This window comes from Solenopsis invicta, chromosome 14, assembly GCF_016802725.1.
Source record: "Solenopsis invicta isolate M01_SB chromosome 14, UNIL_Sinv_3.0, whole genome shotgun sequence".
Classification (NCBI taxonomy): Eukaryota; Metazoa; Arthropoda; class Insecta; order Hymenoptera; family Formicidae; genus Solenopsis; species Solenopsis invicta.
In genome coordinates this window covers 12,240,465-12,254,217 of record NC_052677.1, presented here as the reverse complement: position 1 = coordinate 12,254,217, position 13,753 = coordinate 12,240,465, and the positions used below count along the sequence as shown (strand labels likewise).

The 13,753-nt window shown below is 38.6% G+C and overlaps 1 protein-coding gene across 2 annotated transcripts in view; it reads right to left on the bottom strand.

Annotated features, from left to right (window-relative positions):
- The window catches only part of LOC105199914 (uncharacterized protein DDB_G0284459), a 43,266-nt gene that overhangs the window by 25,416 nt on the left and 4,097 nt on the right, over window positions 1-13,753 (bottom strand). The window contains exon 1 of one of the 2 annotated variants that reach the window (XM_039457251.1): window positions 12,988-13,308. The exons of the other annotated variant lie outside the window; for it this stretch is intronic. Within the exon in view, the coding sequence (XP_039313185.1) occupies window positions 12,988-13,068 (81 nt within the window). The 5' untranslated portion in view covers window positions 13,069-13,308. Of the gene's footprint in view, window positions 1-12,987; window positions 13,309-13,753 lie in introns of those variants that run through there. 2 annotated transcript variants of the gene reach the window in all.

Genomic DNA, 13,753 nt, shown 5'->3' with positions numbered 1-13,753 from the left:
GAAAACCGATTTGTTATTTCAAGATACCATCTAACTTCGTTAATTAACTTAAATCGAGAATTCATCTTGTTGATCAAATTAAAACAACAAGCGGAAAAATATCATTTTCGCGCTAGCAATTATACTTACTCAATTTTTTTGTTTCCTTCTTTTGAGTAAATTATCTTTACAGAGAACATTTTTCGTAATAATTCTTAAAACGCACTCATTTACTTGAAATAAGTAATACTTGGTTAAACTTATATACATAAAAAAAATATAATTATTAACTTAAATTAAGTATTTAAATTGAGTATTAAGTATTAAAAATATATGTATAATTAAGTATTAAGTATAATAGGCTTAAAATGCACTCATTATTTACTTAAAACAAGTAATATTTACTTAAACTTCTATATGCATAGGAAAATATATAATTAAGTACACATCGCAGATTCAAATATTTCATAAATTTATATATTCGCAAATCTATCATAAGTTCATCATAAGCATCACATTTATTCAAATTATAATGTATTCTGAATATTTGAATTTTAGCAATTTAATATAATTAATCACAAATTTTAACCAAAAACAAAAATTCAATTTATTTATTATTCCGCGATTTTTCTTTGATACAATTCTATAATATTCTCTTTTGAATACATAATGATAAATTTTTCTAAAATTTGTGACGAGTATATTTAAGACAGTTACGAAGACAATATTCTTTGTTAAAAATAATTATTACCTACGAGAAGAAAAAAAGGTAAATTGAGTATTCGCAGCAGTAGAATTGACATTTTTTTTCTGTGTATATCCTGAAAGTTCGAAAATCTTCATTGCGCGCGCACGACGATACTCTCCGCTGTTTGCGGACAATTAACGCATGCACTTTCCGGCTCGATTTACTTTTCATTTCGTCAGCGCATCGCGTGATTATCACGTATCTTCTCTCGCTCGGCGAGCGAGAGGATTATCGAGCGTGCATGCACGCCAGGATGCGTTTCGGCGCGGCACACTACAACGCGATGGCGCATAAATCTTGATAAGGCTAAAACGAGGATACGCTAACGGTATACACGAATGATTAGCACACTAACCAACATCAGAGACGGGAACTCTCTCGACTGCGTTTATCGATCAGAGAGGCAGTCCGTATTTACGATCGCCCCTTTCCCCACCGCTGAAGAGCTCAGCTGACACCAGTCTTGAGACAAGATACGCTTTAATAAATAAATCTTGAGAGTCAATTTGATATTTGTTATTTTATATACAAGCGTTATTATATGTATATGATTCGATTGATGAATTCGGACATATTGAGTCAGTACAAAAGTCTTGGTCCTTTTTGGCGTTGCTCTTATTACCGTGTAACAACACTGGCAGATATTACAATTATATATTGAAAAGATGACACCAGAGCTGTGTATAACAAAAAGTTGATTTTATTTGAATTTTTTAGAGTGTCATTTGGTATAAACAAAAATAAGTTAAAAAAAAAAGAATATTTACATGCAATTATATAATAAGTTTCGAAAATAAATAAAAATGATAGATGCAAACATTTGTGATGAATTGGGAAAAATCCCAATGTTTTTTTATAGCATCTACCGTTTTTTTTACTTTTCACAGATTCGTACGTTATAATCGCATGCAAATATTCTTTTCCTTTTTTTAAATGTTTCGCTCATATAAAATACCACTGTAAATAACTCAAATGGCACTTCTTTTTATAGATAGCTCTTGAAGTCACCTTTCCAATAATAAATGATTCGCTGTAGTATTTGCCGGTGTTATTGGCATACTGTAACAATAGAGTAACACCATCTTTTTAAAAAGGCCAAGATTCTTGCACTTACTCAATATTTATTACAATATATACCGTTACACGAAAATATTGATAATTTAAAAATAAAGTTTCGTGTCTCACAATCGGCCAATCGCTGATAGAAATGTGTCTGCTGGAACTGTCCTTATTTCGAAAAATATCGATTCAAGAGTGTTTTTCATCCGATACGCTTTTTGAAACACGTAACGACTATATATACGCGAACCTTAAAGAAAATTACTCAAACGGTATACAAGTAGAATGATTATAAATTTAATGGAGTATCTGGTTAAGTCATTCGATACCTCTTCGCTACTATGAAAAATGAGAATGTCACAATTTTTAAGCTAACGGTTAACAAAAGAAAAATTTTTTTTTCTATCAATATCAATTTTTAGCATTTATATAAAAGAAGTATGGAAATAAAGAGCTGTCGCATTAAAGCAGTATTCAAATCGTATTAGCTATTAGATATAACAGCTTTATTCGGTCAAATTCCTCTTACTGTCACCATAAAATGTACAACATTTGCGTCGGGTCACCGACGCAAATTTCGAATCCGTTAGGATAATTTCCTTTTCTACGATTCAGAAGTTAGTCATCCGGGAAGACGCGTCACGCGTGAATGGTACGCATAAATCATCGTGGCGTTCCTTAACGTCAAGTGATCTCTTATTCAGGAGTCCGAGGCAAACGTGAGAATCAGAACGCGTCTCCGATGGAAGAGCTTCGCGGTCCAGATAATCGGGAGCATCCAACGTAAATCTGGTTCAGAGCAAATTCCAAAGTGCTCGTCAACACGTTTCACGATTACAATCATTTGCGATGCGTTGGATTTCTCTTTACTCCATTAGTCCACTCCAGTTGTCGCGCGCGTTTCATGAGCCATCAAATTCGAGAAATTGATTGCCGCGATGAAACGCCTACCTCCCAATCCGATTTCTCTCTATCGCCCATGGCGCAAACGAGCATCGCCATCGTCGCAAATTTATCAGACCGCATAAATCTATATATTGAAAAATCCCGCTGCTCACTTGCTTTCGCATACTTGGAGAAAAATTCATAATAGCGACAACTATAAAAGTTTTATATGTAGAATTAATGTTCAGTACACTAACATGGTTCAGTAAACTATTTTATAAAATTGCATAATTATAAAATAGTTTTACTGCAACTACAGTTTTAGTGTTAATAACTATAAAATATAATTTATATCACAACGCTAATATTATTTGTGCAAATTTAGTTCATAGTGAAATAGCACCTCACACCTATAATTACATAGACTCTCTACTGCAAATAAATTGTAACAATTAAATACTTACGGCAGATTAAATGTACAACCGGAATAATTATAATGTGATAATAGTAGGGCAGTGGTGCAAGGCTTAATGCGCTAAGAGGAAGAACAAGAAATTCCGAGTTCAAATCTCCGTTGGTTCAATTTTTCCGTCATTCGCATTTTTGCATTTTGATTATTATTCTTCCATAGCTAACACTGCTGTATTTTCTTAGTTCAATATAACTTTTATTATCATTTTCACTACAACTTTGTAATATATAGTTGAGGTGCTATTTGTTCACAAATTTATAGTTGCTGCACTGAAAGAACGATTTTGTCGAAAATACAGATGTAAAAATAATTTTGTTGGATGATTAAAATAATTACATTGCAGTGAAAAAAGTGTTTTGTAAATTTAATAATAGTTATATTTCTTTCAAGTGGTACGATTTTTTTCTCCGAGTGCATAAAATTCTGCGTATGAACAACCATTTTATATCCAGACACTTAGATTCGTGGCTGCAAATCACAACACCCGTTTACATTTTACTACGCCTGATAAGGCGTAGTGATGACTTATTGTTATCAAAGCCGCATATTGAGATTTCAATCGCTCGTTGCATTTCGCGACAATTGCAAGGCCGCAAATTGAATCCAATTAAGATCGAATTTACGTCAGACCAATTTCCCGCGATTCCCAGGCTCGACGCGTGAGCGAAGCGCGGCCGCAAAGGAGGAGGTTACCATCCTTGCTTTCGCGCGTCGGCTCATCACGGCTGCGCTCATTATTGTTGTCGGGCTGCGCGAGGAGGCAGGTGACAACGACGCGCGACGTCGCGTTGGCGGCGTGCGTGGAGAGCGCGTATGCGCGTCCGCGTTACGCGATTTGCGCAAACGTCTTGATCGCGGCTCTATCAGGCGAGCATAAGCGGCAGAAGCAACGCGTTCCGCGTCCTGTCCCGTTCCGTCGCACCGCGTCGCGCCCGCCGTCCGCGTGCCGCGGTCCGCGTACACGCGTGCGTGTCGGACGCGCGCGGATGCACACACCGCGCTCCTCGCGTCCGCGTGCGTCGTCCACGGCGGCTTCTCGCGCTGCACCGGGAAAACTGCAACGCGACGCCGGTTTACCTCGTGTTACCGCCGTGATCGATACGAGGAGCATGCTCCTCGACCGCGCGGGCCTCTCACTCTCTCTCTCTCTCTCTCTCTCTCTGCCTCTGAATTATCATACCCGTCAATTCTCAACGAGTCAAAAATTCCGTTTTTCTTTACGGCGATACGAACAATGACTGCACTTGCGAACTGCGTGCGCCTGTCAAGAGGTAACGCACTGAGATTCAATATTGGAACGATAATACGATATTAAGTGCTGCAAATATATATTCTACAGTGAAAGAAAAAAATCTTAAATAAAAAAAAATTTTACTTAATACAAGGAAATTGTTTGTTCGATGGTACCCTAATAGTAGCTTATTTACTTGCAGTCAAATTAAAAATTTCTTAATTGAGATAATTATGAGTAAATGATATGAAGAAACTTGTTTTTAATCAAGTAATTTTTTCTCGCAGTTCCAGAAAATATTAACCGTTAGACTATTTTTATATTCAAGAGAATCAGATTTTGTAATCTGAGAAAACAATATAATTAAGTTTAATAACATTATTGGCTCGTTTATAAAAATTATTACTTAAATGTAAAAAATATAAAAATACAAAGCTGTATATTAAGATAACGTGTCTATTTACTTGAAGGTAAATGTTTTTACTTAAACAGAATAAACAAAATGCTTGCATCAAAATAGTTTTAAGAAAATGTATTCTTTTTTTCGTTTAAAAAACTTTATCTCTCAGTGTAACATTTGCGTGATAAAATATTTAGCACGTCAACTGCGTTGCAAGCAGCATTGAGATATTTAAATTAACACGAAACTGGATCTCCAAGAAAAACACCTTTCCCAAAAAATTGCACATTTATGCACGAATAACATATCGACAACTTTCAAAGCAAGAAAATTGCGAGCTGCAATTAAAAATAATCTTTGTTGGCCTGGGGATAAATTTATCATTCTAGCATAAACAGTTAAAAATATATGAAGGAATTACAACGACATCGTACAGCTCGACACGGCTCGACTCCTTTATCAATAACGTCTTAACGTTGCGCAAATAACTCGGATCTTCTCCTCGCACGTGGGTGATAAAACGAAGGAGCACACATATGCGGAACGAGATCTCGGCTTTTGCGAGATGCATTGCACGAAGGCGCAACGCGCTGAAAAATGCGCGACGGCAAGATCTTGAGAAACGGCCCTGAACTCGATACACGGCGCGCGCGAACGATTTCGTTGCTATTATAAAGCCATTACCGTCGCCGTTGTTGCGTTAAAGCGTTGCGCAAATAGCGTGCGGCGATAAATTAATGTCATCAGGGGCGTAGGAATTTTCGAGCTTTCCCGCGAGCGGTGCATTTTGCAAAAAACCTGCTGCGCGCATGCTGCCCTGTTACGCGTGTAACAATGTACCAACAATTGTAACTCCCCACGGGCAGCCCGCCCCTCGTGTGTGCGTGCGGGTTGAAAATATCGTTAAACAATCGCATGGGCGCGACGCAAAGGGAGCTACGGGGAGAGTTTCTTTTGCGTTAGCGGGAAAATTTGCCGTTGTACGTTGTGAACGCGACAGCTGCACGCAGCTAATAGAGAACGAAGGACAAGCCTCGTCTGTAATATACAACTAATACCGCAGAAATGAGAAAATCAATGCGCAAGAGCGTTTACTTGTGAAGTGTCTGGTATCGATGTCGTTGTTTTTTTTTTTTTTGTAATCTACCGATATCATTTCGTCGCGCGCGCGTGGGAATTAAAATATAAAATTTGCAATGATGTTGCACAAACTGTGCCGTCGTTTACTTTGTACGTACATGTATCAATACGCGAACGTGTTGATTGTTGACTTAAGCAATATCAGCTGGCTTAGACGTTATCGACTCGTACATACACGATATATTGCCGCAACTGATAGCCGATACAGCGAACGAGTAATGAATTAAAATCAAACAAACGGAGTTAAATAAATCCTGTCAAGATCGGTAATTAATTAAATGACATAAATGTACGGTCGATTACGATGAAATAATTAATCGAGTAGGAGCTGCGAAGCAATAAGGAGAGTTCAGTTGAAAGTGGGACGATCGCGGTAAAACGGCGCGGTTGCGATACGACGAATTAATTATAAACAATAAACGGCGAAATGGATAAAGCGTAGCGGGGGAGAATGCCTCGGGTATAGTTCTTTATCTTCGTGCTTTCCTGATGATCTCTCTTCAGGGCTGATACCTACGCACGCCCACGCATCTCCGAGCAAGAATACACGTCGGATAGGTAATTCCTCGCGGCTCCCTCGCTTGCTTTTCCACCCTCTTTCGCAACAACAAATCGAGCGCATACGAGCGCACATACGTCGCGCGCACAAAGAGGCCTCGCCCACGCTCGCTGCGCTCCGCGCACGGTTACGCCTTATTTATGAGCGCAGGGCGCTCATGCCCGTTTCCTTACCCGATAGCGCAACAGAACGGCCAGATACGAAGGATATTCATCGCGGAAAGTATTAGAATCGACCGACCGGAATTCGCGCGGCATCCTCCGTTCCCCTCCTCCTCGATTTATCAAGAGTATAATCTGAATTTTCGATCGAGCCAATTTTGCATAGCTGCAAACGATCGGGGAATTTCCGAGGATTTTATAAATAATATGTGATAACGGGATTGCACTTAATTACGATTCTCTCGTGACTAGTTGTTAAAAGATAAAACGGTTTCGATCACACAAACGCGCTTCGAAGATGAAAAAGATTTTTAATTGTTTGAAAAGTAACTCGCAACCTTTTTCTCGAACTACGAAGTCGGATGGATCTGTTGCGCCATAAAGATAAGAGACGAAGAAGCGCAAGTTCGTCCGTAACCGCGAAATACCTCCTCGCTCAAAGAAAAGGAAGGAAATGGGAGATACCGCTGCGTTAAGACTCGGTGAGGTGAACCCTCGTCGATATATTGTCTAGATACTTGCGGAGTATTGTACGGAGGTACTGATCTACGAGGCAATCCGTATTATCTGGCAGGAGAAAATTGGAGCGATCCAACGATCGGTGCATCCATATATATAATGATATATTATTGCCTATATGGTACAAGTCCGGAGAAGCCTCATCACCGCACCGAGATTGAGAATCGTGACTGTTTAATACGCGAGCTGTCGCGATGTCCAGAGATTTTTGGCATCGAGCGTGATTTATGAAACGTGATTTATGCAGGGTTGAGTGGTAACTAGTTAAAGAGTTAAAAGTTAATTAATAAAGTTAAAAGTCAATAACTTCTGACGTAACTGATTAGTTAATTTTTAATGATTTAATTTTTAACTTTAACTAGTTATTTTTGAAACACATTAACTTTAATTCATTAACTCTTTTTCCCAAAGTTAAGAATTTGTCTGTGTATAAAAAAACATTTCTTTTGTTACATTATACAAACTTAATTTACAAATTAAATATTAAGTTTGTTTCATGATCCGTATTATAATTGTTTTGAGTAATTTAACTTTAAAAGATTACGATTTTATATGAATAATGAATTTTTCAGAATTAATTTCTAATTTAACTCAAGTTAATTTACTCTTAACATAACTTTTAACTAGTTCGTTTTTCGTTCACGTAACTTTTAACGTAACTAAATTAATTTTTCAAACCATTAACTTTAACTTAATTTAGTTCAAAAAAATGTGTTAGCTTACCCAACTCTGGATTTATGATATGTTCTTGACCCGTGCTGGGAGAAAAATATTACCCAAACCTTTAGTTAAATAGTAATGAAATGAATTTTATAGTTACTGGTATTTAGCAAACAGTTACGTTTAACGAAACATTTGGTTATAAGTTGTATGAAAATAATTGTTTGGTCGAAACCGCATATTTAATAATTATAACTATAAAATTCACTTGATCACTATTTAACTAAATGTTTCATGTATCTCACCAATTTTTTTTCTCAGCGTGTCTGGAGATTCGCGAGAATTCAAACAAGTCGAAATAATAAATAAATAAAGATACACAATTTCCAATTTTTTTCTAATTTTCTTTTACATAATTTATTTATGAGTTCCCGGTCTTATGTATTATTCTATCGATCTAGCATTCATTATTATTTATAGAATAACATTACTTCGTCTTATGGTATTAAATGCGGATCAACGCGCGATGGCATTGGTTTAAGGCGCATAAGAAGGAATGATTTATCGCAGGTCATTTGCGAGCGATTGGAGCACGGGACAGCGCATTTCTGTAGGGGAACTCTAATTTGTTGCTTCGTGTACGAAGGGATATATTCAGGAATTACGCGGTCAGGGCATTGTGAGCGAGATAAGTTATTCTCGCGGCAGAAACGCGCGGAACGAAGTCGAGAGGTCCTGATTTATCGGGAGTTCTCCTCGAAGATGGGGGCATGTACTCTGAGGGAAACGTGACTCGTTAATCGGTACCATCGTACCGGCAATTTTATCCGGCTAATAACCAGCCGTGAAATGAACGCGGGAATACTATAAATAGTTCGGGGATTATCCGGGGAAGAAGCGAAGGGGGGACGCGAATGAAGATTAGAGTCGGTCTCGATCTCGAGATAAGATAGAGCTTTCCAATTTAATCGCTTCTTTATCGCTCCCGATTGGTGTTGCAAATTTTCCCCGGAAAGATATATATATATATATATATATATATATATATATATATATATACACGCTCTGATTTTATTACGAGAATATTCGTTCGACAAACGTAACGGGTAAGATAATAAAGTGGCGCGCGGAGCCACTTCTTAAGTATTCCGCGTGTGCACCGCGAGCCACAAAGGATATGGCGAATTAACGGAGGAATTATGGTGGCGGCGGCATGGACTCGCGATAGAACTCGTTTTCTCCGCGAGGCAACGTGAGCCGGGAGTGAAGGACGGCGCGTGTTTGCGTTACCGTTTGCGCGACAGTTACAATATCTCGTTGATTTGCATAACATGTCCTCATTACCGAAAACCCGGCGCAGCGGCGGCGGCGGCGGCGGCGCGAGCGCAAGAAAACGGTAAAGGCCCGTTAACGCCTCCGTGGGATAAGCGCCGTGGGATTTTTTTTCGAAAAACGCGAGGAACGGCGGAAACGACGTCTCGACGAAGAAGCGGTTCGAGCTCAAAGAATTCCCCCCCATCCGTTATGGGATACTGTGCATGTGAAAGGACACAAAAGTCTGTCGTCCGGGAATAAAGGTGAAAAAAAGAGAGGATAAAGGTGAGGAGGTCGTTAGCCTTCGAGAAAAGCACGCGCGATAAACGCAAGATTCACGACACCGGGCAAGTCCGTAATTTATAAGCTGCGCCTTATACGAAGCCGCGAGTGCGAGCCTAATGGACTTATTTCACTTGCACTCTGAACTCCTCCGAACAAATGGAGTTCGGGCCTGTTGCGCGCCGTAGATTGCGCTCGTGCCATTTGTTTTTCGTAGAGACCTGTCGTTACGCGCAGTAACTTTATCGCGGGGGGAGGGGGGAGATACGCAAATTCATGCGTTCCGCAACTTACGTTTCTCATTTTCGCTCCGCGCGCAGCTCCGAGGACGTATGCGTTTCATATATTTCCTTTCAACCCCCCCGGCTCTCTTCGACGTGCGCATTTCCACGGCGTGTCTCCCACGAGAATGAAACGCTCGCTCGTTAAGCCGCACGCGCGAGCATTTCTTTAATAAACGTCGATTAAACGGGCGCGCCTTCGGCAGCCGCGCCAATTAAGTTTTCAGCCGCTTTTAATTGTTTTTAATGAGACTAAGTGCGCGCGCACAATGACTAACAGTTGGGCCGCGAGCATCTTTGCTTCGTTTCCTATTGCTATGGTCGATGACACAAGAATCGACTTACGCTCATTCATATGCGTGAATCGAGGACGTATAATACTTCCATTGAGAGTAGAGAATTCAAAATCACAAGCTAGAAAGTTTAGATCGTCAACTTCACCGATAGACACATTGTGAGAATATTACACATTATTGGTAGCACGAATTGACGAAAATTTTGCAATAATTGCGCTAAGATGATTCGTCATAACGTAGGAGTTTTACCGAAATAAAATTTATAAACAATATTTGTCAAAAATTAGATAAATCTAAGTTTTAGATACAAATATTTTAAAACCTTTCTAAAATAATTGTAAAATACGTATTTTATATTTGATTCTTTATTTAAAGCGTTACCATGCTAAATGCGCAATATTTCTATACTATATTTCTGCATTTAGAAATAATTATGCATTTTTGTAAACGTGCAAATGGATTGTTTATATTTTTAAATAATTCTGTACATAATACAGCCGAAATACGTTTTTCAATTATTAAACAATTTCTTTCTAAATTTAATTTTGCAAATATAGCATTATAATGAATCGACACATCGTCACATTTTTGTTGAAATACTACTTTAAAATTATATATGTACAGTTATTAATATTTTATACTGAGAAAAGTTGTTAGTTTGACTAAATTTTACAAATTGACTAAATTTTTTCAGTTCAATTATTTAAATAGTTAATTCATACAATAAATAAAATACTGGAACTTAATTTAAGCATTTATATATTAAATTCAATTTAAATACATAAATTCTTGAATGGAAGCAATTTACAGAAGTTGAAAATTTTAATCAAGTTAACACCCTTTCTCTGTGTACAGAAGGTGAATACTTCTACATCCATTTTTATAAATATGTCAACTTAATTGCAAATTATAATTTTTATCCAAGATTTCGTTATATCATTTAATAAATGTCCTAATTGGAGTTTAAAATTTTATAATGATAAAAATTATATTATAAAAAAAAATATTAATTAACGTATTTAATTATACTCCGTACATGCGTTATAAGTCAAGTTCAAAGCTTCTTTCCCTCTTTTCTAATATTTCCAGGAATGCCGGAGCAGATTCCTCTCCTCAGCAAACGCCTCCCTCCTCCCTCCGAACAAATATCGCGTTATACTATAACGTTACACATTAGTCCCTCGGCAACCCTTGTAAATGGGCATTTGGACGGGCAAGCAAACTGGCCAGATGCCGAGCGGCTGCAATGATCGCGGTAGTTTCGATTCATCGATTCGTATACATATTATGCTGGACATATGCGGACGAAACGAGATTGCGTAACGAATTGCGCAATTACAGTGCGAACGAATGTCGGGGTATCAATTAGGAACGAGACGTGCGATAAGAGAAGGAGAGGAAGAGGGAGAGAGAGAGAGAGAGAGAAATGCGATCGACTTAACGTAGCTTTATTAGTTACGCGACAGCTATTACCTGTTCGTTGAATCGCGAGCGCGCGGTTCCCGACCCGTGATGATTATTCCGTAGGTTTTAAATGCCGCGCGATTCTCATTTAACGTCGCCTTTATTGTCGGCGCCTTTCAGACCGACGGTTATTTTTAATTAAACGTTAAGGTCGCCCTTGGCACGCCGCACAGCGGACAGAAGATCTCGGCATGGTTCTGCGTCTCAAGAAACGCAAGCGCTTTATATAACATTATAATAGAGCGCGTTTATGTGTTCATCGAAGGAGAGATAACGCTGAAAGCCCACCCCCTCCCTCCTTTCCCTCGCAATTATTTCGCGAGGAGGCTTGCGCTTTCGCTGCAATAAAAGCGCGACGCACGAATTACGAGGCCGCTCCTTGCACCGGTGGAATTAGTCATGAGCGGAATTAACGCTAAACGAGCGCAATTATCCGGTCGGTGATACTGCTATTAAAACAAAAGCGAAGCATCCGGACCACTTCAGACAAGCTCAGGCAAGCGGAATTAATCGGCCGAACATATTATCCACTAATCATTACTATTAACGTATTCGTTCGGCACGTCTTTATCGGTCGATAAGCGGGAGAAACGTCGAGTTAAGTTAAAGAACTCTCTCAGAAGCAGCAGCTCTTACGAGCGTCTCGAGCACGTCTCGACTACCTGTCGTTGACCGGTTCGCGTACCATTGACTCCTTGAACTTCGAGAGATTAGTCACTCCTGCGACGGGTTTTGCTTTACCGCGAGAAAAACGTTTTCTCGATATCGAAAGGTCTTCTTCGCGAACAAAGTAAAATTTGTCACTTGGAAAAATTCGAATGCTATATTGATGGCGTTAAGTGATACGTGCATAATTTCTGAGAAAAGATAAAATCATTGGCGAATGAAGAATCTAAAATCTAATAGGAATGAAAGAAATAATTATCTTTGATTTTGGTAAATTTATCGTTTGTTTTTTACATTAAATCTTTCGGTTAAAAAAAAGTTTTAAATGATGAATTTTTATCCTAATGACTGTAAAATTTCATGATTAACGTTCGCGGAAACTGATGTCACATCAGTGATGTATGGTGTACTTGACGTTCGTTTTTATGATATGCCAAATCTTCCTACAAGGTAGTTCAACCCACTTTTTGTCTATATACTGAAAAAGAAAGAGTTTGGTAACGGCTACCAAATGTCGAGTGAAATAATGCCGATTCAATATTCGATTAATAATACAACGAAAAATAATTTTACTTTTCTGAATATTTTGCAAATATCAAATTTAATGACATTTAAAAATATTTAGAAAAGTAAAATTGCTTTTGATTATATTAACTAAAAATTCAATTGGCATTATTTCACTCAACATTCCGTAGCTATTATCAAACTCTTTTTTTTCACTGCAGCACTTGCATTTAATACACCTAATCACAATACTTAAATATCGTTAGTTTCCTTCTCCGATATTCCATTTTCAAGTCTAAGTGAACGGGAGGCATGTGGCCGAGGAGGGTTAAAGGATTCTTCGGCAATGGGCAACGTCGCGACTCACCTTCAGATCGACATGTCGTCCGTCGTGCGAATGTCGCCGATGGAAACCCGTCACACTCGAAAGAATCGTCGACACGATCATGCGATCACGGTTGCGCGTATGGTCACGTGTCGATTATCAATTACATTCCCAACAGAGGACGCCGGCTCGCGATAATATCGTTTATTCCCGAGTAAATTCGAGAATTCTTTTCGCCCGTTACGATAAACACGATCTCGTAATTCCGAACATTTCCGTTTGACAGATACGATTTACGATCTCCGGTGGTGATCCACGAGACACACCTGACGAAGAGTAGAACCGCACTGAGCTGGTGGCTGTCGCGAGTATCCCTCCTCCGGCCTTTGCCCCCCTTCTTCCACGTGTCCTTTCTCTTCCTCTCTGGCGAGCAACCCTATCTGACCTTTTCTTGCCTCTGGATCTGCTTTGACAGGCTCGGCAGCCTAATCCAATATTTTTTTTCTTCTTTAATCTCTTTGAAACTATCTTTGAAGGAAGATTGCCGGCACACTCGATAATAATATAATGAAGCGGGATAAAAATGGGAATGAAGGAATGCACATATTCGACTCCATTACCAATATTAGAAATCTTGAATCCACGATTTCCTTTATCAATTTAGAATTGGTACGTTCTTAATTAGATATGATAATTTTATTATTGAACTTCTAATATTCGGATTAATCTAGCCAATCTTCAGAAAAGTTTTTTTTTTGCTGAAATACTTGAAATAAATTAAAATTGCGTTTCTCAGTTTCTCATACTA